The 22,679-nt window shown below is 36.7% G+C and overlaps 1 protein-coding gene across 7 annotated transcripts in view; it reads left to right on the plus strand.

Annotated features, from left to right (window-relative positions):
- The window catches only part of VPS13B (vacuolar protein sorting 13 homolog B), a 950,112-nt gene that overhangs the window by 887,066 nt on the left and 40,367 nt on the right, over positions 1-22,679 (plus strand). For all 7 annotated transcript variants that reach the window (XM_031954131.1, XM_031954187.1, XM_031954247.1 and 4 more), the window contains 10 exons: positions 195-458; positions 2,216-2,299; positions 2,478-2,653; positions 3,331-3,501; positions 3,865-4,066; positions 5,916-6,104; positions 8,465-8,614; positions 12,256-12,539; positions 16,933-17,060; positions 17,260-17,459. In XM_031954131.1, the coding sequence (XP_031809991.1) occupies positions 195-458; positions 2,216-2,299; positions 2,478-2,653; positions 3,331-3,501; positions 3,865-4,066; positions 5,916-6,104; positions 8,465-8,614; positions 12,256-12,539; positions 16,933-17,060; positions 17,260-17,459 (1,848 nt within the window). The remainder of the gene's footprint in view (positions 1-194; positions 459-2,215; positions 2,300-2,477; positions 2,654-3,330; positions 3,502-3,864; positions 4,067-5,915; positions 6,105-8,464; positions 8,615-12,255; positions 12,540-16,932; positions 17,061-17,259; positions 17,460-22,679) is intronic.

Genomic DNA, 22,679 nt, shown 5'->3' on the forward strand with positions numbered 1-22,679 from the left:
CAGGGGGTTAGACTATAATCCGCTCATTGAATGAGTCTTTGTAAAAGGGAAATGTCAACCCTGTTCAAATTCTCACAACTTTCTAATTAATTAAATCTGAATTAATGAGACTTTTCATTCGAGAACCTTGTCTGTAGAAATAACTCTAAATACTATCTTTTCTAAATGATGGTACTTGGTTTTGTGCCTTACAGATTATCATCTGTGGGAGACAGATCATCAGCAGCTACTTAGACCACAGCATTGAACTCAAAGTAGTGCAGCATGTGATGGGGCCTGACGGGCAGGCTGTGGTCAGAGAGCATTTGGATATCCTCCCAGGCAAACGCAAATTGCCATCCTACATTCTAGAAAATCATGAACTCACGGAGCTGTGTGTGAAAGCTGAAGGAGATGAAGCCTGGTCACGAGATGTGTGCTTGGAAGACAAATCCTCTGACTACAGTGTTGTCATCCAGGTAGGAGAACAAAAATGGTTGGAAAGAGAGGATCTTGTTAGAATGAGACCTTCTTGTAGAGTCCCTTGATCCTTAGCATATTTATTGAGAATCTAAGGGAAAATAATTCATTCATATTTTTGTGTATCTTCTGTCATTAAAGTAGTAGAACTAAAAGTGGAGTGCCAGTCACCAGCTTCACTTGAGGTATTCTCCAGATTGGCCCTGGCATGTCTCTTTCCCTGCCATACACATGTCCTTCTGTTTCTTTCTTTTTTTCTTTCTTTCTTTTTTGTTGCTGAGGAATTGGGGGTTAAGTGACTTGCCCAGGGTCCCACTGCCAGGAAGTGTTAAATGTCTGAGATCAGATTTGAACTCAGATCCTCCTGACTTCAGGGCTGGTGCTCTATCTACTGCGGCACTTAGCTGCCCCCATGTCCTTTTGTTTCTTTTTTTTTTTTTTTTTTTTTTTTTAATAGCCTTTTATTTACAGGATATATACATGGGTAACTTTACAGCATTAACAATTGCCAAACCTCTTGTTCCAATTTTTCACCTCTTACCCCCCCACCCCCTCCCCTAGATGGCAGGATGACCAGTAGATGTTAAATATATTAAAATATAAATTAGATACACAATAAGTATACATGACCAAAACGTTATTTTGCTGTACAAAAAGAGTCAGACTCTGAATTATTGTACAATTAGCTTGTGAAGGAAATCAAAAATGCAGGTGTGTATAAATATAGGGATTGGGAATTCAATGTAATGGTTTTTAGTCATCTCCCAGAGTTCTTTTTCTGGGCATAGCTAGTTCAGTTCATTACTGCTCCATTAGAAATGATTTGGTTGATCTCGTTGCTGAGGATGGCCTGATCCATCAGAACTGGTCATCATCTAGTATTGTTGTTGAAGTATATAATGATCTCCTGGTCCTGCTCATTTCACTCAGCATCAGTTCGTGTAAGTCTCTCCAGGCCTTTCTGAAATCATCCTGTTGGTCATTTCTTACAGAACAGTAATATTCCATAATTTTCATATACCACAATTTATTCAGCCATTCTCCAACTGATGGACATCCATTCAGTTTCCAGTTTCTAGCCACTACAAAAAGGGCTGCCATAAACATTCGTGCACATACAGGTCCCTTTCCCTTCTTTATAATCTCTTTGGGGTATAAGCCCAGTAGTAACACTGCTGGATCAAAGGGTATGCACAGTTTGATAACTTTTTGAGCATAGTTCCAAACTACTCTCCAAAATGGTTGGATTCGTTCACAACTCCACCAACAATGCATCAAAGTCCCAGTTTTCCCGCATCCCCTCCAACAATCATCATTATTTTTTCCTGTCATCTTAGCCAATCTGACAGGTGTGTAGTGGTATCTTAGAGTTGTCTTAATTTGCATTTCTCTGATTAATAATGCCCCATGTCCTTTTGTTTCAAGCTCCATCACTCACTCACTGTTTTATCATTCTCTCTTCCTAGAAATTCCTTTCTTTGTCCCTTTGAAAATGGAGGGGCTGTATCCCATGAGATGAGGAAACCTGCCAGGTTCTGCTTGGGTCAATGGATTCACTTTTATATCTGATATAAAGAAATGTTTGGGTTTTTTGTGACTTTAAACTGGGTTTTTCTGTTTGTTTGTGTTGTGGGCTTTTAAATTCCAACTAGCTTACATTTTTATTTCCATGGTTTCCTTTTTAACTAATAAAACATTTAGCTTCGTGGTTAAAAAAATTGTCCTTACTGGGACCTTTCTGTCTTTGTATATACAGGTGCCATCTTCAAACAGTTCTATTATCTATGTTTGGTGTACAATTTTGACTTTAGAACCCAATTCTCAAGTGGAACAAAGAATGGTGAGTGCTTTCTTCATCCTTAAAACTGTATGTGGCTCTGACCTTTCATGTTCTGAAATAAATTAAGGGCAGAGTGACCCAGAGCTGAGATTTATTGCAAGTTTGTTTCAGCATCAAGCAGCTGGAATACTGCAACAAAGCAAATATGAAAGTTGTTCTGTCCTTTCATTTTTTATAGATTGTATTCAGCCCTCTTTTTATCATGAGGAGTCATCTTCCAGACCCCATTATCATACATTTGGAGAAAAGGAGTCTGGGATTGAGTGAAACACAAATCATTCCAGGACAAGGGCAGGAGAAATCACTGCAAAATATAGAACCTGATCTTGTACATCACCTAACATTTCAAGCAAGGTACTGGAAATGTGTCTCTGTTTTCCTAAATGAACTCATTGCAAATAGGAAAGGAAGTTTGTAAAATTCACTGTTAAAATGTCCTGTTTTTCATGCTGTCTTAAAAGTTCTTTTGTGTTTTCTCTCTGACCACTCTTCCATCTTTCAGATGAAATCCAGCTAAACAAATTAATTTCTCAGAAAAACAAAGCAGATAGGTAGGTTGGATTAAGTAAAGTTCACAAGTAAACCAGAACTCTCTAGAAGACAAACAGACAAATGGGATAAGTCAAGAGACAAGATAATACACAACTAGTATGATCAGTCCCAAAATGATCAAGAACTGATTCATTCCCAGACCAAACAAGATTTAGCAGAATGGATGAGAAAGAGCACTGAGCTTGGTGTCAGAAGATCTGAATTCACATCCCACTTTGCCACTTCCCAGCTTGTAAACCTGAAGAAGATATTTCCTTTCTTCATCTCCTTATCTGTAAAATGAGGACAATAATCCTTGTACTTTCTACCTTTGGAATTTGAGAATTAACTGTGCAATTACTTTGTAATCAAGATGCTTTCTATTAAGTTGTTATCATTATTTTTGTTTCTAAGTAAATTTGTAATTATAATATCTTGATAAACTATAAAGTTTTGGAGTAATCATGTAGTTATTCTTATTTTCTCTTTACATTTCACAGGGAAGAAGAGGATCCTTCAGATTGTGCTGTCCCTATCTCAACAGCACTCATCAAACAAATAGCTATTAGGACACACCCCGAAGGCCCAGTGAATCAGATTCTCACAGAATTCTATGGCCCAGAGAATTCTCCCCAGCCTGTGTGGCCCTATAATAAAAAGGATGCTGACAGGTAATGTTCTCCAGCCATCTCTCATCACAAGTAGTACATCGTCACTTAGGAAAAATTTGACATTTTATTTATTTACAAAGTTTGTTGTTATAGTAAAGGTAAATATAAGTCTTTTTCATTTGTTCATCAGATTTTGAGATTTCAGCTTCTTATGAGTAAGTTTTTGAAGGTTTAACTGAAAACCTAGATTATCTGAAAAGACAAAGCTCATAATATACAATGGTTGTGTCCTTATGGTGACAATTTCAAAGAAGGAATATTTGGTATGAAGATAAAAAATGTTCTGTGTCTGAAATCATTAAGCCTATTTTAGGAATACTGAATTTATTCCATTCTGTCTCTTGGATGTGGCATTTGGAACAGTAATGAACAGCTGAGTCAGTGGGACAGCCCAATGCGGGTGAAGCTGTCTGTCTGGAAGCCGTATGTTAAGACGCTGCTGATTGAACTTCTGCCCTGGGCCTTGCTTATCAATCAGTCTAAGTGGGACTTGTGGCTTTTTGAAGGAGAGAAAATCGTTCTGCAGGTTCCAGCTGGCAAAATTATTATCCCTCCTAATTTTCAGGTACCTTTCATTTCAAGTTAAAACAAATTGTTTTTTCTCACTGGCCAGAATTTATTGTGGTATATTGTCCACATCCTTCCCACATACGTTATTTGTGGGAAGTCACATTCAGCCTTCTGATATATAACTATAGAATATGAAATAAATTTTGATACTCAAAGATGACAATGCTGATATCAGTAAGCTTTCTTTCTTCTTCATTTAGCCCTTGAGCTAATTTAAACTATGATAACTTGTGCTAATTTCAAAATCTACTTGTCATTTCTACAGTGTGTACAATAGTTGGCAAATATAAACAACAGTTTTACTTAAGATGTTTGTCATGTGCTATCAAACAACCTAGCATATATTAACTACTACTGTCTCTCCAATTTCCTTCTTTCCTGTCCCCATTTTCAACATACATACTCCTAGTAGACTTTTTTCACCCTTAAGATAATCTTTATGAAAGTATGTGCATTTCTCATGGTCCAGTCTGATCACTTATTGTCATGAGAACTTTGACCTGAGCAACTTCCTAACTGGGCCAGTTTCCCCTTCCAGATGGCCCACTCCCTGCTCCCCAATGTTCACCATACTGGAGAAACATCATGCAGACACTCAGTTGACATAGCCCACCATAACCTGGAGCCCCCAAACTCGAAACCTTGCCCCTGTCTGGCCAGCAACTGGAATCAGAGGCACAGGCCACCCCACCCACTGCTAGCAGACTTCTTGTTGGATTTTATAAAAGAATTGGAGTTGGGGAGTTTGGATAAAAGTTTCCTAAGATACCTGCTAAGTGATTTTATTGTTAATGATAACTAAAAAAAAAAAAAATGAGACTTATAAATTTAGAAATTCCAGGCATCTTATCATCATCAGGTATGGCATCTAGGTCACATGGTAGATAGAGTTTAGGATTTGAAGTCAGGAAAACCTCTCTCACTCTTAGTTTCCTCATCTGTAAAGTGAATGTAATAATAGTACCCACCTCCCAGAATTGTTGTGAGGATCTAAGAGGATGATTATGTAAAATGTTTTTCATAGTTTACAGTATTATATAAATGTTAGCTGCTGTGATTGAACCTCATCATCTTACAGATGAGGCAGAAGAGGTTGGGTGACTTGCTCAAAGTCATATAGGAGGTATGGTATGTTGCTAGTGGCCTATTAGGGATTCAAAGACATGATAATGTTTCTAACTGTGCAAGACAATAGAGTGAAAAGAATGCTCAAATCGTGTGGTTCTTGAGTCGGACAGAACTTCAAGGACACCATCTCACCCTGCAGAACAGAAATATTTGTAGGTGATTGAATTCTTATCTCTCTGTGAGCTTCGAAATGATGGTAATTCTTAAAAGTAGGTCCATGTAGCATGTGTAAGTAATGTTCCTGGGCAAAAATGAGATTAGACTCACAAGTTTTTAAACCTTTTAGAATTAACAGGACTGGGTTTTTGGTAACTGAATACCACTGTGAGTCCTGAACAATTTTAATCGCAAAAAATGTAAAAGTCTGAATTTCCAGAAAAGCATATCTCAGTTAATCAGTTATCCAAGCATTTATTAAACACTTCTTTTCTGCTGAGCATTAAGTGGAAAAGCAATCCTTGCTTTCAAGAGGTTTATGTGCTACAAAAAGATTGTAGCATGTTCACAGAGAAGTAAATATAAGATGAATACAAAGTGATTTGATAATAGGGAGAGGCAAAGAACTGACGAAGGAATAGGGAGGGAACTGCTGGCACATACAAGGTGGGACTACTGCATTAATTAACAAACATCATGTAACCTAAGCAATTCTTATGCATTATTTTCAGTTAAGGTAGGGGAAAAAATCCTTTCTAATTGAATAATTGATTTTCCAGGAAGCCTTTCAAATTGGAATATACTGGGCAAATACAAACACTGTACATAAATCAGTAGCAATTAAATTGGTCCATGACCTGACATCTCCCAAATGGAAAGATGGTGGCAATGGAGAAGTTGTAATATTGGATGAAGAAGGGTTTCTGGGTGTTGAAATAAGACTTGGTGCTTTCCCAGGACATCAGAAGGTAGGCTTAAAATCTGGATGAATTAAGGAAAAATGTATGACTACATGCATGCATGCATACACATTTATATATGCACATGTGTGTATGTATAACAATATATACTCATATCTGTACATAATTTAATATTAGCCTTCTCTTATTTCCTCTAATTTGTTTTAAGGCATTAAATTAGCACAAAGAAACACTAGATTCTTAGATCCATAGAGCTCTGGTTTGTAGTTTTTTCCTGACCAATAAATAATAAAAGATAGATCACATAATTTATCCAGGAGTTGTTCTATTTCAAAATACCAGTCACTTGATTTAGAGTATGAGGGGAAAAGGGGGCGGAGGAAGAGGGAAGGATCTATTCCAAAATCTCCACATACTGTATTTGGCCTTTTTTCTTTAGGTTAGAAAAAAGAATTGTTCTCCTTGCAAGCATTAAGAAAAAAAAAAAAAAACAAACATAGGCAGTTCTTGAACTGAAAGCAGATTCTGTTTCTGAGAAAAGCAATGTAAATTTAATCCAATTTCTCTTAGAAACAATATTTAATAAGGAATTTTGGCCTGATAATCAGTCTGATGCCCAACTTTTTAACATAGATACCTCACTCCAATGGAAAAAAATCTGAGTATTCTAAATTGGCAGCAAATTATTAACAGTGATTTGCACCCGAGAGTGCTGTACCCAATCAGTTACCAATTGTTTTTGTTATCCTCTTTCCTCTCTACTTATATTCTACACAGGCTCTCTAGTCCAGGCCTTCATCATGTCTCTGTATTTAGTTTCTGCCCTCTCCAGTTCATCTTTTTCACAGCTACCAAATTGACATTCTTGAAACATATGTCAAAACATGTCACAACCTTGTGGAAAAAGCTTCAGTGCTGTTCCATTGTCCTTAGGATAAAATATGAACTGCTGTCTTTGGCATTTGTTACCCTTCATAAGCTGGTTTCAATCTTTCTTTTCAGACTGATTAAACATTATAGCCCCTCACTAATTCTATGCTTCAGCATAGAGGTGAGGTTTTAAGGAAGCTAGGGCTTCTGTAAGGTAGAATGCAAGAAGGAGTACATTCCAGGAAGGGGAGATGGGATTTCTGGAAGATACACATAGACACTTTGACTGGGAAGAAGAGTCAAGACATGCAACAAGGCTGCTAAGGTGGACTGAAGCCACATAAGGGAGAGCTCTAAAAGCCAAAGAGAGAAAACAAGGTTTCCTTTCACATATACCCCACCTCCAGAGGCTCCACTCTTTTAAAAAGTATATTAAAAAGGAGAAAGTATACAGAATTATTGGAAAAACAAGACGGTCAGGTTTCTAAAGATGTGTCCCACTATATCCTTATAATAAAGCTTATACCCTTGCAGGAGTATAATCCCTGCTAATGTATAAATGAGTAGATATGTTTTTGAAACGTTCTTGAAACTAAGTGGAATGCAAGCTAATTGTACAATATTTCAGAGTCTGATTCTTTTTGTACAGCAAAATAACGATTTGGTCATGTATACTTATTGTGTATCTAATTTATATTTGAATATATTTAACATCTACTGGTCATCCTGCCATCTAGGGGAGGGGGTGGGGGGTAAGAGGGGAAAAATTGGAACAAGAGGTTTGGCAATTGTCAATGCTGTAAAGTTACCCATACATATAACCTGTAAATAAAAGGTTATTAAATAAAAAGAAAAGAAAAGAAACTAAGTGGAATCGAAAGGATATTGTGATGCCTTATAAGGCTAACATTTAATATTACTTTGATGCAGCTATTTTCAGGAGGGGCACCAAAAAATTCTTTACAAGGCATCTGCATTCATTAGTTAAAAAAAAAAAAGACATGGAATAAAAGGGTTTGGATTTTTGTTTGTTTGTTTTATGGTAGTTGTTTTTTTGTTTTTGTTTTTCAGTCTGGGTCAGTTTCTTTGGGCTTTACTACAGATAACAAGTAAGAGAAGACACATGTAGTGGAAACCTTTTCATATTGGGAATGATTAGATTCTTAATGATCTGTGTGGAATTTGACAACCAATTGAAGAATAAAAATTCTCTGGATTAAAAAAAAAAAATCTACTCTTGTTCACTTATTTGAAAGTCCCTAAGAAATTAGTTCTTGTGCAAGTTGACTTCCATGATAAGTTAAAGACAAATCTATGTAAATAGCTGAATGGGACCAAGATTTGGAAACCCACCAGAGCTTAAAAACTGCCTGGAGGAATGAGTGTAGGCAGTAATCATGATCCATCATGACCAGTCAGAAGCTATGCTCAGGAAATGTAACCAGAAGATTTTTTGGTTTTCAAAGTAACCAAAGAATTTTTTTTACTTACTATATCATGACATAAAAGCCACTCTTTTTCTTTCATCTGTCTCATAGTTATGCCAGTTCTGTATTTCTTCAATGGTTCGGCAAGGTATACAAATTCTACAGATTGAAGATGAGACCATAATCACCAATGACACTCCATACCAAATATTTTGCAAGCCACAGTTAACTGTTCCAAGTCCTTGTTATGGAGAGGAGGAGGTAAGGGGTTCCAGGAATGATTTTAAGATTAACTTTTGCCACTGGGAAAAATGAACATTCAGACATGAGGCTCAATTAGTCTCTTAAAAAAAATTGAAGGGAAACCCCCTCAAATTAAAAATAGGTGAAAATAAACCTATTGCTTTTTCTTTAATTACAAACACTGACAGAAGTCATGGCCAGTGCTTCCAGGGTAATTAGCTCCCATCAGACTCTTCACAAAGCAGCAGATTCTGACACAATGCAGGCTTAGCTCTGTCTGATATACATCTGTTCAGGGGCTGCAGAACAGTCCTTTAATATGCTTGCTGTAATCTATAATAGCTGTGGAAGCAGTTCTGAGAATCTACTCAAGGTTCTCATGGAGAAGTACATCTGCCTCACAGGCTGAAATGTTTGAGGTAGCAGTTTGGATAGAACTCCAGTACCCGAACAAAAGCCACGGATCTGCACACATTGAAACTGTGTGCAGTTGAAAAGGTTAGCCATGAAAATGCATCAACTCATTTATTTTAGAGTCTTGGTGACAGAATAGTATGTGCAGGAAATAAACATACAGAAGGAAGAGGCCAAAAATGCTCAAAGGGATTCTGAGGCAACCACTTTTACGATTAATAGGAGCAATTAAATTTGGTGATATTAAGGTAAGATTTGAATGAGACTTACAAGCAGGATACAAACTAAGCTATATGTTATTGAAACCATTGTAGAGCACATTTCTTTTATGAAAATCCTCCCCCCCCCCCTTTTTTTTTCCAACTTTGGAGAAGTTAAATGTTCAGGTCCCAGCTTGCAGATTTTGAGTATTAAATTGCAAGCACATTCAGAATATTCATTTAATTCAATGTCTCATGTAGGTAATATGTGATGTTTGGCAGATAAAAAGATAAATAAGATCCTCACTGAATTTATAGTTTAGCTTATCACATTATTTTTCATTATCTTTAGCCCTTGAAGTTCTTATTAAAATAAGCATAAAAGATAGAAATTTTAACCAGCCATTTTAATTCTAAGTATTAACAAGGAATTTGTGCTATGTGTTATCATATAATAGTATGATTTAACTTTGCTCCTTTGAAATGCTACAGAAAGATGCTGGAATGTACTGAGAGAAATGTACCAACTAGTTATACTTCTAAGAACATGGGAAAGGAATAGTGTCTTCTTTGTGGGGGTCCAAAGCATGTTGCAAAGAAAGGTGTGGCCTCCTATCATTTCTCCCTACTTCATAATTCCCCAGAGTTTCCTTAGAGATCTAGAGGTCAGATATTTCCCCACAGCAGAGAACCTTTGCTTCATCTCTACTTCCAGTTCTTTCCTAGAATTGGGAAAAGTTCTCCTGTGATCCTGTGAAGAATTACTGCATAGAAATCCCCTAATAAAGTATCTTTGTTTAACACAAAGTACTTTCACTTACATTAGATGATGTATTTATGTCTCATAGCAATACTGTGAAGTGGGTCAAATAAGTATTATTAAGCCCACTTTGCAGACCAGGAAATTAATACACAGCCAATAAATGACAGAACCCAAACACAAGACTGGGTCTTCCCACTTTTTGACTCTTGCTTTGGACCCTGAGGATTTCCATCTAAAGCTTAAGATAAAGGTCACTTCTTTTACCCAGAGCCCTTACCCAGGCAAAATTTTAAAACTGGGAAAATCTTTTTTTTGTGGATCAGGAAGCATTTATTAAGTGCCTACTATGCCTCTGGCACTTTTGCAATTTTCATACCCATTTTTCCTCCTTAACCACTTTTACCTAATTATCTCCCACTTTTCCCCACCAGGAGTATCAGACTCAGAAATGAATCTCTGCCAGCCTTACATTGGCTTGGAAAACCATAAATTGACATTTATATCTGTTGTATTATAATTTGGAGGGCTGGACAACTAGGTGATGCAGTGGAAAGAACACCAGCCCTGAAACCCAGGACGATCTGAGTTCAAATAGGGCCTTCTAAACCTACTAGCTGTGTGACTCTGGGCAAGTCCCTTGGCCCTGTTTGCCTCAGTTTCCTCATCCGTAAAATGAGATGCAGAAGGAAATGGTAAACCACTTCAGTATCTTTGCCAAGAAAACCCCAAATGGGGTCACAGAGAATTGAACACAATTGAATATTTATTTCATTAAACATTTATTTATTTAGGCAAGGCAATTGAGGTTAAGGGACTTGCTCAGGGTCATACAGCTACTAAGTGTTAAGTGTCTGAGGCCAGGTTTGAACTCAGTGCTCCTGTCTCAAAGGCCTGTGCTCTGTCTGCTGCTTCATCTAGCTGCTCCCCCTCCCCACCCTCAGTTATATTTTGATTTAGTTTCTGGCCTGGAGTTTTGTGGAAGGACCCAAAGGCTGGGAGGTTGACACCTCTGATGTAGACATCCCTGATCTACCAAATAAATCCCCAATCTACCAAATCTACACAAGGATATGATTGATATATTACATGCTTGTCCTTTAAAAAAGACTTATTTCACCTGTATCAGCCAGTATTTAACTTCAAGAATGATTATATGATGGTGGAATGCCAGTTACTTGGGTTACCGAGATAAGGATGGTTATTCTAGGCAGGAGTATTATTCCAGTGCCCTTCATATCTGTCAGGAAAAAAAATTTCTTTCCAATTAGAGCTGTCCCAGAGCAGAATGGGCCACTATGAGAGGTGGTGAATTCTCCCTCTTCAAAGATCTTCAAGCAGGAGACAATCACTTGTCCATTATGTTTCAGCTGGGATTCCATTCAAACCAGATTGGACAATAAAGCCACTGAGGTCCCTTCCAATTTTCAAATAATGTGATTATAAAATAGCATGCTAGTTATGGGACCATGCATACCTTGCACGTGAGGATGACTCTAACTTCAGTTCATATGTGCCTTTTCTATTCCTCCGTGCTCAGTACAGAGCATATTGACATATTTGGTGCCCTCCACCCAAGGAGGGCAAAGGGGATCCTCCTGGTTACTCTGTAAGGCTGCCATATATCCACCATATTTTAACATCATCATCATCATCATAGCTATGTTGGATAATGATGATATAAACTATTATTAACTTAGTATCTTAATATTTACCTTAATAATGAGGAAATTGAGACTGAGAAATTAAGTTCTTTATTCATGGTCACAATTGATAATAAGCACCTGCAGTATGGCTTGGTTCTGGCACTCTCTCTCTTGGTTCCAAGTCCATCCCTTTTTCAAACACACCATACTTTCTATGCAAGTGCTTTTCTTACCATGATCTTGAGATAAGTAGGACAAAGTATTTTTATTTCTATTGTATAGACTTACAGACTGAGAGAGGTTAAAGGAAACCTAGCAAGAAGCAGAACCAAAGCCCAAATCCAGATCTCCATTTGTTTTTTCCTGAGACAATTGGGGGTGGCTTTCCCAGGGTCACACAGCCAGGAAGTGTTAAGTGTCTGAGGTCATATTTGAATTCAAGTCCTTCTGACTTTAGGGCTGGTGCTCTATCCACTGTGCCACCTAGCTGCCCCTCCAGATATTTTAAACTTCAAATCCATGTTCTTTCTATGCTCTCCTAAGTAGTTTTATTCCTTTTTTTTTTTTTTTTTTTAATTTTAAAACAAAACTATGTTCCTCTATGGTAATTCTCCTTTGCACCATCTTTTCTCATTGCAGTGTTTGAATGTTCCAGACAGTGCAACTTTTAGCATTAGCCCAGGGAGACATCAGCCTGCTATGGAAACCAGTTCTCTTCCTTGCTGGGACTTGATGCCCGACATTGGACCGTCAACATTGGAAATGTCCCTTTTGCAGAAACAGATTTTGCTGAGTTTTTGTCCTGCTGTGGGTGCTGATGGGGCACAGTACTGGAGCCTGCCAGCTGTGGTTAGACCAGAGCTTCCCAGACAGAGTGTGGCAGTACCCATTGGGACCTGCAGTGAAAATGGATTCTTTACCAGGTATTTTAAATCTTTGTGAATGATCTCGTTCTTTTCTTTGCTTGTCAGTGTAGCAGTTCATCAAGAAATAAGCCAGAAAAGTTGGGAAACTAAGAGTTACACGTGCTCACCATGTGTTAAGTTTCAAGTTAGAGTGGATGTTTTTGTGAGTGTGTGAGTGGGTCTATTGTTTGAAGTCTTAGACTTTTGTAACTGGTCAGATGTTATGATCACATACAAATTGAGCAAGTTTGTTATTGTCAGGCTGAGCAGGCTGTGGCAGTGATGCTAGTCCTCCTGCCATGTAATGTCAACATACAAAGTAGTAGAATTCCTTAGTTTCCACAAGGTATGGAACACTTGGGGTTAGAATGATTAAAAAAAAAAAAAAGGACAATTGGGAAATATTTCCTTAAATTCACATTTTTCCTTCAAACTGAAGATTTTCTTGAGAAAGAAGACACAATAACACGCTAAATACCATGTGCAAAAGATGCCCCTCTGCAGTTTTCACTACATGCAACTTTCTGTAATTACTGATGACCATTTATGTAAATAGCCATAGGATCAAACCAGGGACATGGCATCATTAGTTCTTACTGGACTTTTCTATTTTATGGTTGCTTGCTTTTAAATGCACTGAATCCTTTCTACAGCTGTCAGGGATAACTTATGTACGGTGTATGTAACAACTACAAAAGAAAGCATATTGTGACCTTATGAGAGAAGCACCTTATTCTTTTAGTTTTGAATTTATAGGCTTGACTTTAGCCTTCTCAACTTTTTGATGTATACAGATGTTCTGTGGTAATTTTTTAAAAAGACAATAGTCCAAACTATTTTACCCATGTTAGCCAAAATCATGTTCCCTAGTTCCTTATTCCGCCTTCCACCAGATTCAATGAAATTGTTCACATCCTTCTTTCCCCTGCACCCTTTCGCAAGCGTTTCTAATCTTCAGCTTTGTGGAGATGTTCCCTACTCAGTTTGGAGGTATAATGGGTACTTTAGAGAAGCATCTTTGAAAAAAGATGTGCATGAATTTGAATATTCTAAAACATGGTATTAAAAATCTTGAAATAATTTAAAACAGAATGTGATTTTAAAATTAAAATAGGATTTGCAATTTGTCATTAGAAACCTACAATGCAACTTCCCAAGTTGCTTTTTCTTGGATCGCAAGGGCCCTCTCCTGGTCTCGGCCCCCAGCTTCCGTGGCCAAAGGAGGGGGAATTCTCTGAACTTGGCTTTTCCAGTCCATTTGAAATTGGGCCAGGGAAATAATACTGGGGTCGATCCAAGCACTGTACTCTGAAAGTGAATTAGCCCTCCTACTAGAATCCAGATTGATTCAACACCATTTGGTAATATCAGTAATATATTTTCCCCAAATGCTAAATTGGCAGTTTACCTTGGCATTCTATCACAGAATTACAAAGTTGGAAGAGACCTTAGAGAACATTCAGCCCAACCAACACCTGAACAAGAATCTGCAATAAAAATGCTCTTACCAAGTGGGCATCAACCTTTCATTTGAAGAGTTTCAAAGAGGAGGGGAAGCTATTTCATTCTAAACTATACCATGCCCTTTTTGGTTACCACTAACTCTTAGGGATCAAACTTAAATTAAGCCTTAAATCAATCTGCCTTAGTAATTTCTACTCATTACTTCTAGTTCTACCTTCTCAGGCCAGGCAAACTGAGTCTATCCTTTCTTTTATGTGAAACCCTTCAAATACTTGAAAGTTACCTTCATGGCTAAATAACCTGAGTCATCTCTCCTCTTGCCTGCGCATCCCCAGTTCTGACAGTCCTCAGCAAGATTTCAAGGCCCTTTACCATCAAATACAATTTTAAGAATAGAAAAGCTTTACATTTGTTCATTAACTAACTCCCTTGAACAAAAGAGATAAAAATGAACTTACAACTTAATTTATATAATATAAATATTTTGCAATTTGTTTGATATTTGTAGACAACCAATTCAAGTCATTCAGATCATATCTGTTTTGAATGGGGAGGGACTTGGAGAGATGCTTAAAATACTTTCAGAATTTATAAATGTAAATTTGATGGGTAAGCTTAATCCCTATACTTTGGTGGGTAAAGTTAATCACTCAGCAATTAACTCCAAGTAGTGAAGGTAATTTTATTCTTGTTGATTGATTTGACCATTACTGTAGAAGAAAATGGGGGGCAGGCCTGAATAAGTTTGTTAAGTACCTATTAAATGCTAGATGCTGAAAATAAAAATTCCAACAAAAAGGCAATCATTTTCCTCAAGGAACTTATATTCTAATGCGACTACTTGGCACAATGGGATAGAGTGCTGAGTCTGAAATCTGGAAAACTGATCTTCTTGTGTTCAAATCTGGCTTCAGACCTCTACTAGCTGGGTGCTCCTGGGAAAGTCACTTTACTCTATTTGCCTTAGTTTCCTTATCTATAAAATGACTTGGAGAAGGAAATGGGATCTTTGCCAAGAAAGCTCCAAATGGGGTCTCTAAAAGTTGGACTCTACTGAAAGGATTGAACAACATTGGGAAAAACTCAAAAAGAATATAGTGAAAAAAGCTATTTGGAGAATAAGGAGAGGCCAAAGGAGTATGTTAATAAACCTGAGGCCTTTTTTTTTTAAATGGAAGATCTAAAAGGAAATGACTAATTAGTGAATGCTTAAGTTGTAGAGCAGGAAAAAAGCCTCAGGACTTTGCCAAAAAAGGTACAAATAAACTGTTAGAGGAGTAACTTGCCTTAGTGGAAAAAATATTGGAGTAAAAAGGCCTAGATGTAAGTATCCATTCTGCCATTAATGAACTGTAATTTTAGGCCCCTCCCTTAACATTCGTGAGCTTGTTTCTTCACCTGTAAGATGGGCATAACAATACCTGCCTTGCCTAGCTAGCTAGCAGGGTTGTCAGAAGGATTAATGATGAAATCATAAAACCATATATAGAGATCATAAGACTTAGAAAAAAACTTTTCAAATCATCAAATACAAACTTCTCATCTTATAGATGAGAAAACAGATCTGCAGAGGTGAGGTAATTTGCCCAGTCCACATTTATATGAGCAATAGAGCCAAGGTTTGAACCTACTTCTTCGGACTTCAGAGTCAGGATTCTCGGCTCCATCCAAGTGCCTGGTGCAAGCCCCATCCTTCCCCTGCTCTTGGTGTGCAATGGAAAGTAAAAGCATACCCTGCCCTCTGGCAGCTCCTATTCTAGTGAGGGAGATTAAAGTGCAAATCAGTATTTACTTCTGAAACCCTTGCTGTCCTTGAAAAGTAGTCTCCCAGAGAAGACCAGGGAGGAACCTGGGAACCTCCAGCAGAAGGCGGGATTTTATGGTCAGAATCAAGGATTCCTTCCACAAGTCCTGGACTTAATATGCCCTGCCCTGCTTGCGTGAATATGCATGAGTTTCCCTCTTGCCTGGGATGTCCCTCCTCTTCATCTTCTCTTACGATCTTTCTTTTCCTTCCAGATCCCACTGAAGTTCCACTTCCTCTGGGAAGCCTTCCCCGGGTCACTCAGACTCTAATCTAGTGCCTTCTCTGATCTTTCCCTGGATCCCAAATTGCATCATTTTTATCTGTATTCCTATTGTCTCCCCACCACTGGACGCTCCTAAATTACTGAACCTGCCTCATTTTTGTCTTTATAGCCTCAACACTTAGTGGCACGTAGTAAAAACTGGGGGAAAAAAATTGTTTGAAATTAAACACAGAGCATCTCATCCCCTTCTTCATCCTCATTATCACAATAATGTCACAGCTAGAAGTTTCTCTGAAGAAAAGTCCTGATCCTAATATTCTATAATTACCATATAATAGCAACAAGAAACATTCACTCTGCACCTATTCTGTCTAGGTTTAGATAAGATATAATTTTTGCCTTCATAGAAACTTCACACTACTAGGGAAATTAGCTCCAGTGCATAATGTTTCATTACAAATTCATTCCAAGTACAAAATGTAGGGCTATGTCTGGTCACTATCATTGGCAAGTATAGAGAAGATACGAGAGGAAATATAGTACTTCTTTTTTTGGGATTAAAAAAATCAGTTATCAATACTGTTGCTCTTGGCTTTCCAGAAAAAATAACTTTGTCAAATAAATAAATTGATAGATGGTGGTGGTTGTACAGTAAAATGAAGTGTCAATATGTATAATTTTACCTAGCTAGGGAACAGTCCTGGAGAAAACTGCCTGTACATATTCAGGATCAAACTGTCTTTAGACAGATATCTGGGCCATTGAGAGCTTAAATGATTTGCCCTGAAGTCAGCATATGTCTGAGGCTAACCTTGTACCCACATATTATGACTCTTGTTCACTACTTAATATGCTGTATCTTAGCATAATATCAAACCCCCAAATATTAAAAATTATTTGTTCTTTTTCTCTTTCAGGGCTATAGCACTGACTCATCAGGAGTATCTTGGAGTCACTTACTTAACCCTCACAGAAGATCCTAGTCCTCGAATCATTCTCCACAACAAATGTCCAGTCACAATGCTTATGAGAGAAAATATAAAAGGTATTTCTTTATATTTACCATAGACATTAAGTTATATAGCAACTGGTACTTTTTTGACCTGAAATGAAGAGTGAAGAGTTATCAGAAGAGTCTCAGACTACATGATATCTAAAGCTTAATGTTGCTCTATCTTTCAGTTATAAGGCTCCTCACTCAATCAGTTTGGAAAATGTAATGAAAGTGTTTTTGAACATTTCAGATACACCAAAGTTTCAAGTCTATTGTAGAAAAATTCCAGCAGAATGTTCCATTCATCATGAGCTATATCATCAAATTGCTAGCTATCCCGACTGTAGGACCAAAGATTTACTTCCTAGCCTTCTGCTGAAAGTTGTGCCACTGGATGACATAGAAACTGAATGGAGTGATTTCATTGACATTAACAGCCAGGGGACACAGGTTAGTGTGCCAAATATAACCCTGCTGTGCCAGAGGTTTGCCTGTCATTGTCTTCATTTATATGTTTTTCAAAATGTTTGTCTGATGGGAATCTCCTTGTCCTTGTATGAGAATGTATCTGTATGTCTCTCTGTAATCCATGAGATTGTAATTCCCATATCAAAAAAAACAAAAAAATGTGCTTTCAAATTGTCTAGAGATAGATATTTGGTAAAAGATGGAGTCCTATCCATGAAAGTTGATGCAAAGACATACCAAAGGGATGACATTACAAAATACTTACACATAGAAGGTGCCATAAGGGCAGAAGCTTCAAAGATAAAGTTATATGGACATACCATACCTATATGTACATCAGAATGGTAGGGCTAGATCCAGAGTCCCAAAATCTCCATTAGAGGTAAATTGTTCCATGCAAGAGAATACAAACTTTTTAATGTACCTGTATTAATTTTTTTTAAAAATGTATTTATCCCCAATATATTTATATATCTCCAATATATTTATATTTATTCATTTATAAATCACATATGTGTACCACTGTACTAAAATTTTCCTATGTTATAAAGATGCACAAAAATAAATTTTAAAGTATAAGCTAAAGATGAAAAAGCAATGCTTTTAAATAAGTTTCATTTTATTTATTAATGGTATAAAATATTTTTCTCACTAAATTATTGATAATATTTTCAGTGAGAAGCAATATGATTGAATATACTTTAATATTTTTAAAAAATATTTAATACTTTGCAGTAGAACAATTGAAAAATCTAGTTCTAAATTTAGTTTATTCCAAAGTACTTGGTTTTCATGACGATTACAGCCAAAAAAGATACTTCACAAAGATAATGAAGTCCATATGGAAAAAGTGCATCTTTAGCTGCACTTCCCAAATCACGTTATTTGTTTTTAAATATTAATCACTAATTTTGCAAAAGCTTTGAAATTCAGCTAGCAACTTTCCAACTTTCTTGAGATAAGCCAGTAACAAACTATTTCATTTGTGATTTTTTTTAATGAATTTGAAAACACTGAAGGTCTTATAAGATTTTGAATAGTTTCGAAAATTGTTTCCAGTTGTTAAAATATATAAACATGAGAATTTTTGTAGTTGGCATACGTTGCTTTAAATAACAAAAGTCTAAATTTTTAAATGTCTTGATAACCACAATAGCATCATTCTTTAGCTAATATTTCAATAACAAATACACTTAAGTTGAGGTTCATTGTTAGAGAAGATGTGAATTCATATTTCGAATAATCTTCTTGTTCATTTCTTTTGGAAGAGTTCTAGTTAGATCCAATGAGATCATCATTGTTCTTACTTCCTAATGTGATAACTGGAGAATTGGAGTTAAGAGCAACAGCCATTTTCCTGTTTGTTCTTAAGTCATCAATATTATCTTTAATCTATAGTTTCTCTGCAGGAATTCTTTTAAGCCATTTATCCATTTCTGAGGATTAGCTTAGTCAAAACTAGATTTTACTTGATTTTACTTTCCCTCAAGATAATATCCTAGACTATACATGACATGTGATTGTTTGTGGACCAAGGGAAGACACCTGATCATGTGTATTAATGTAATTATAAGTTATATATTATATATAATATACCCATTATATATAATATAAAATAAATTATAAATTAATGTAATTAATAGTAATAAAATTCATTCTAGATAAAAATAAACAGAAATAGAGGTCTCATCATTTTCTTCTCTCGCCCCACTTACCTTATTCACCCATACTTAGAAGAATTTCATTTCCATCATCCCTAACAAGAGGGCCATCAGTCAATGCTTGGAGATTTCTAATAAAGGAGAACCACTAACCTCTAAGGGCAGCCTTTTCACTTTCAGATGACATCAGATTCAAAAGTGGCCTTTCTGCTGTTTTTACCTGTTGTTCTTCATACATAAAATCCTCAGATTGGAGCTAGAAGGGACCCGTGAGATCAAATCATCTAGTTTAAGACCCTCATTTTATAAAAGATAAATGATCACACAGGGAATAAGCTCTGGTTCTATTTTCAGCTTTCATGCCATTATTTTATGTCTCTTCTGAAACCCAATTTGAACCCTTTCCATATGAGAGTCCCTTCAGATGCTTAAAGATAGCATATATACAACTGTTCATATTCTTTGATCCAGCGATCCCACTGCTAGGTTCATATCCCAGAGACATCCAAAAAGACAAGGAAAAGGAGTTGTTGGTACAATTTTTTTAACAATTCTTTTTGTGATGGGTTAGAATTGGAAATCAAGGGATGCCCATCAGCTGTAGAATAGCTAAACAAGCTGTGGGAGATGATTATAATGGAATTTTATTGTGTTGTAAGAAAGGACAAACAGCATCATTTCAGAAAAATCTGGAAAGACTTATATAAACTGATGCATAGTGAAGTGAACATAACCAGGAGAACACTGTACACAGTAACAGTAATATTATTCAGTGAAGAACTATAAATGACTTGGTTATTCTCAGCAGTACAGTGTTCCAGGACAATCCCAAAGGATTAATAATGAAGTATGCCATCCACTTCCAAAGAAAAAACTGATACTGATTGAATACAGACTATAAAACATGTTTGTTTTTGTTTCTCTTTCATTTTTTTCTTTTATTCAAGTCTTCTTTTGCAAATAACTAATATGGAAATGTTTTACACAATTGTACATGTATAATCTATCTAATTGCTTATTGTCCCAGAGAGGGAGGGATAGAATTTGGAACTCAAAACTTCAAATAAAAATGGTTTTAAAAATTTTTTTTCAACAGCATCATATTTCCCTGAAAATTTTTTATTCTTGAACTCTTCCTAAAATGTGGCGGCTAAAATCAAACCCAATATTCTAAGTGTGGACAGGCCAGGGAAGAGTATAATGGTGGAGTCACTTTCCTTATTCTGGGTACTGCACCTCTATTAAAAAATAACCTAAGATTACATTTATTTTTCTTTCTGTCACATCATGGATTCATGTGAATTTTCAGTTCACAAAAATACCTATAATTTTTTCAGGAAAACTGCTATCTAAACACATTCATTTTATGAAGTTGATTTTTTGAACCCACAGGTAAGATTTTATATTCCATCTGAATTTCATTTAATTTAGATTCATTGGAAATTTTGGTGGAATTGTTGAGCTAGCATATGCTTCAATTTCTATTTCTCATATATAAATTCAGTGAAGGTGATATTGCCGTGTTCTGCCTTCAGAACTAAAGAGCACTATTTTGAGTGACAAAAGTTCAAGATATGGTCTCTATCGTTGTACTGAAATTTTATGGCATTTTAATTCTGCTTTTCCTGGTTTTGAATTTCACATGTCTCCCTAGATCAAGGGCCAGGGGAAAGCCCCTTGAAGACAGAGTCCTTTCTGCATAAGAGCTGCTTCCTTTCATCAGAAGAGCAACTCCCTTCTCTCTCCTGTGATTTATATGCCTTAGTGTATCACAGAAGGGTTGTCTGAGAAAATCTGAAACAATTCTTCTTTTAAAATCTGAAGGAAACAATGATCTGCAGGGCATATGGCACACAGCTCCTAAAAGATTAATGGGAACACGAGACTTTGTTGGGGTCCAAAGACCACTGTCGGTGAGGGTGCAGGAATGAGCACCTTTTCTCAGCTTTGAAGCATCCCTCACTACAAAGGCTTGAGGAAATCCAGAGAGAAAAGAAATCCCCAAAATAGGGCTTGACAGATAGGATCCTGATGCTAAGAGAATTCCCTAGATATTTATAAAGAACGTTTCAAAGAATCTCACAAATAGTATCACTGACTTTTAGGGAACTTTGAGACTCAAGAGTGTTTTGGTCCTTCATTGGAAGGGAATTTGGGAAGATTCTCTTTGTGAAGGAAAAAGAATGGAATGTACATTTTGGAATCCATCCCTTTGCCTTTTATATTCTTTCTGCCTCTGGCAATGAAGTTTCTAACAATGAAAAAGACCATTAGAACAGAGTTTGTGTTTTCCTTTTTTTTTTTTTTTCTGAGGCAATTGGGGTTAAGTGACTTGCCCAGGGTCACATTGCTAGGAAGTATTAAGTGTCTGAGGCCAGATTTGAACTCAGGTCCTCCTGAATTCAGGGCTGGTGCTCTATCCACTGAGTTTTTGTTTTCTTTAATGGAAGTATTATGCCAGTCCTGTGGTTCGATGTTAGTAGATCTTAACAAAAAAAAGTTTACCTGTTAGCAAAAATGTAACATTGATTTGGCTGATCATAACTTCCCACACCTCTTCCATTTGCTGTGATGTTGTGCCCTAGTCAGAACACAAGGACTCACACATGGGACAGTCATTCGGCCTGTGAGACACTGATTGCCCATGCAGTAGGGTTTTTATTCCTTTGGCAATCAGGAAGTCATACCAGTAGTTAGAGCCTTAGTCCCCTGGACCAAGTAAAAATAGTTTTTTTTATAGTCTTTTTAAGGAAGACCTTTTTTTTTTTTTTTTTTTTTTTTTTTTTTTTTTTTTTAGCTTTTGTGGGTTACTGCACCTCTCAATTGTATTATTTCCATTGAGCTTTAGGTTTGAAAGACTACATTGTTGTGGATTTCTCTCGTTGTTAATAAATGACAACAATTTGATGCACACTTGAAGAATAAAATAAAGTGTTATGGAAAATACACTGGCATGGATTCTAGTCATAGAATCTCAAAATTGAGAGGTATCTCTAAGACCATAGAATCCAATTCTTATCTGAACACGAATTCCCTCCTCAGTATGTTCTACAAGTGGCCAGCCAGTCTCCACCTGAAGAGTTCCACTGATAAAGAGCCTATCAGTCCCGCTTTAGGAAAGTTCTAATTGTTAGAAAATTTCCCCTCTTACATTAGGACAACATTTTCTTCTCTATTGTTGTTAACTTCTACCTATTACATCTAGTTCATCCTCTGGGGTCTGATTTCTCTTCCACATAACATCCTTTCAGTTACTTATAGATAGATTGTATGTTCCACTAAGACTAAACATTTTTTAGAAGAAACTTTCCCAAGTATTTTGAATGGTTCTATTTCGCCATTGTCTCCAAGGAAGTGCTAAGTACTGTTAATTCTACTTCTACAACATCTCTTGAATCCCTCCTTTCCTTTCCATTTACCATTGGTACTTACTCCTATTGTCCATTTCCTTATCAACTCACACCTGGACTGTACTGAGTTAGCCTCTTAATTTGTCTTCGTGCCTCTCTTTCCTTTGCATCTATCCTTTACACAGCTGCTA

The sequence above is a fragment of the Sarcophilus harrisii genome, chromosome 1 (assembly GCF_902635505.1).
Source record: "Sarcophilus harrisii chromosome 1, mSarHar1.11, whole genome shotgun sequence".
Taxonomy (NCBI): Eukaryota; Metazoa; Chordata; class Mammalia; order Dasyuromorphia; family Dasyuridae; genus Sarcophilus; species Sarcophilus harrisii.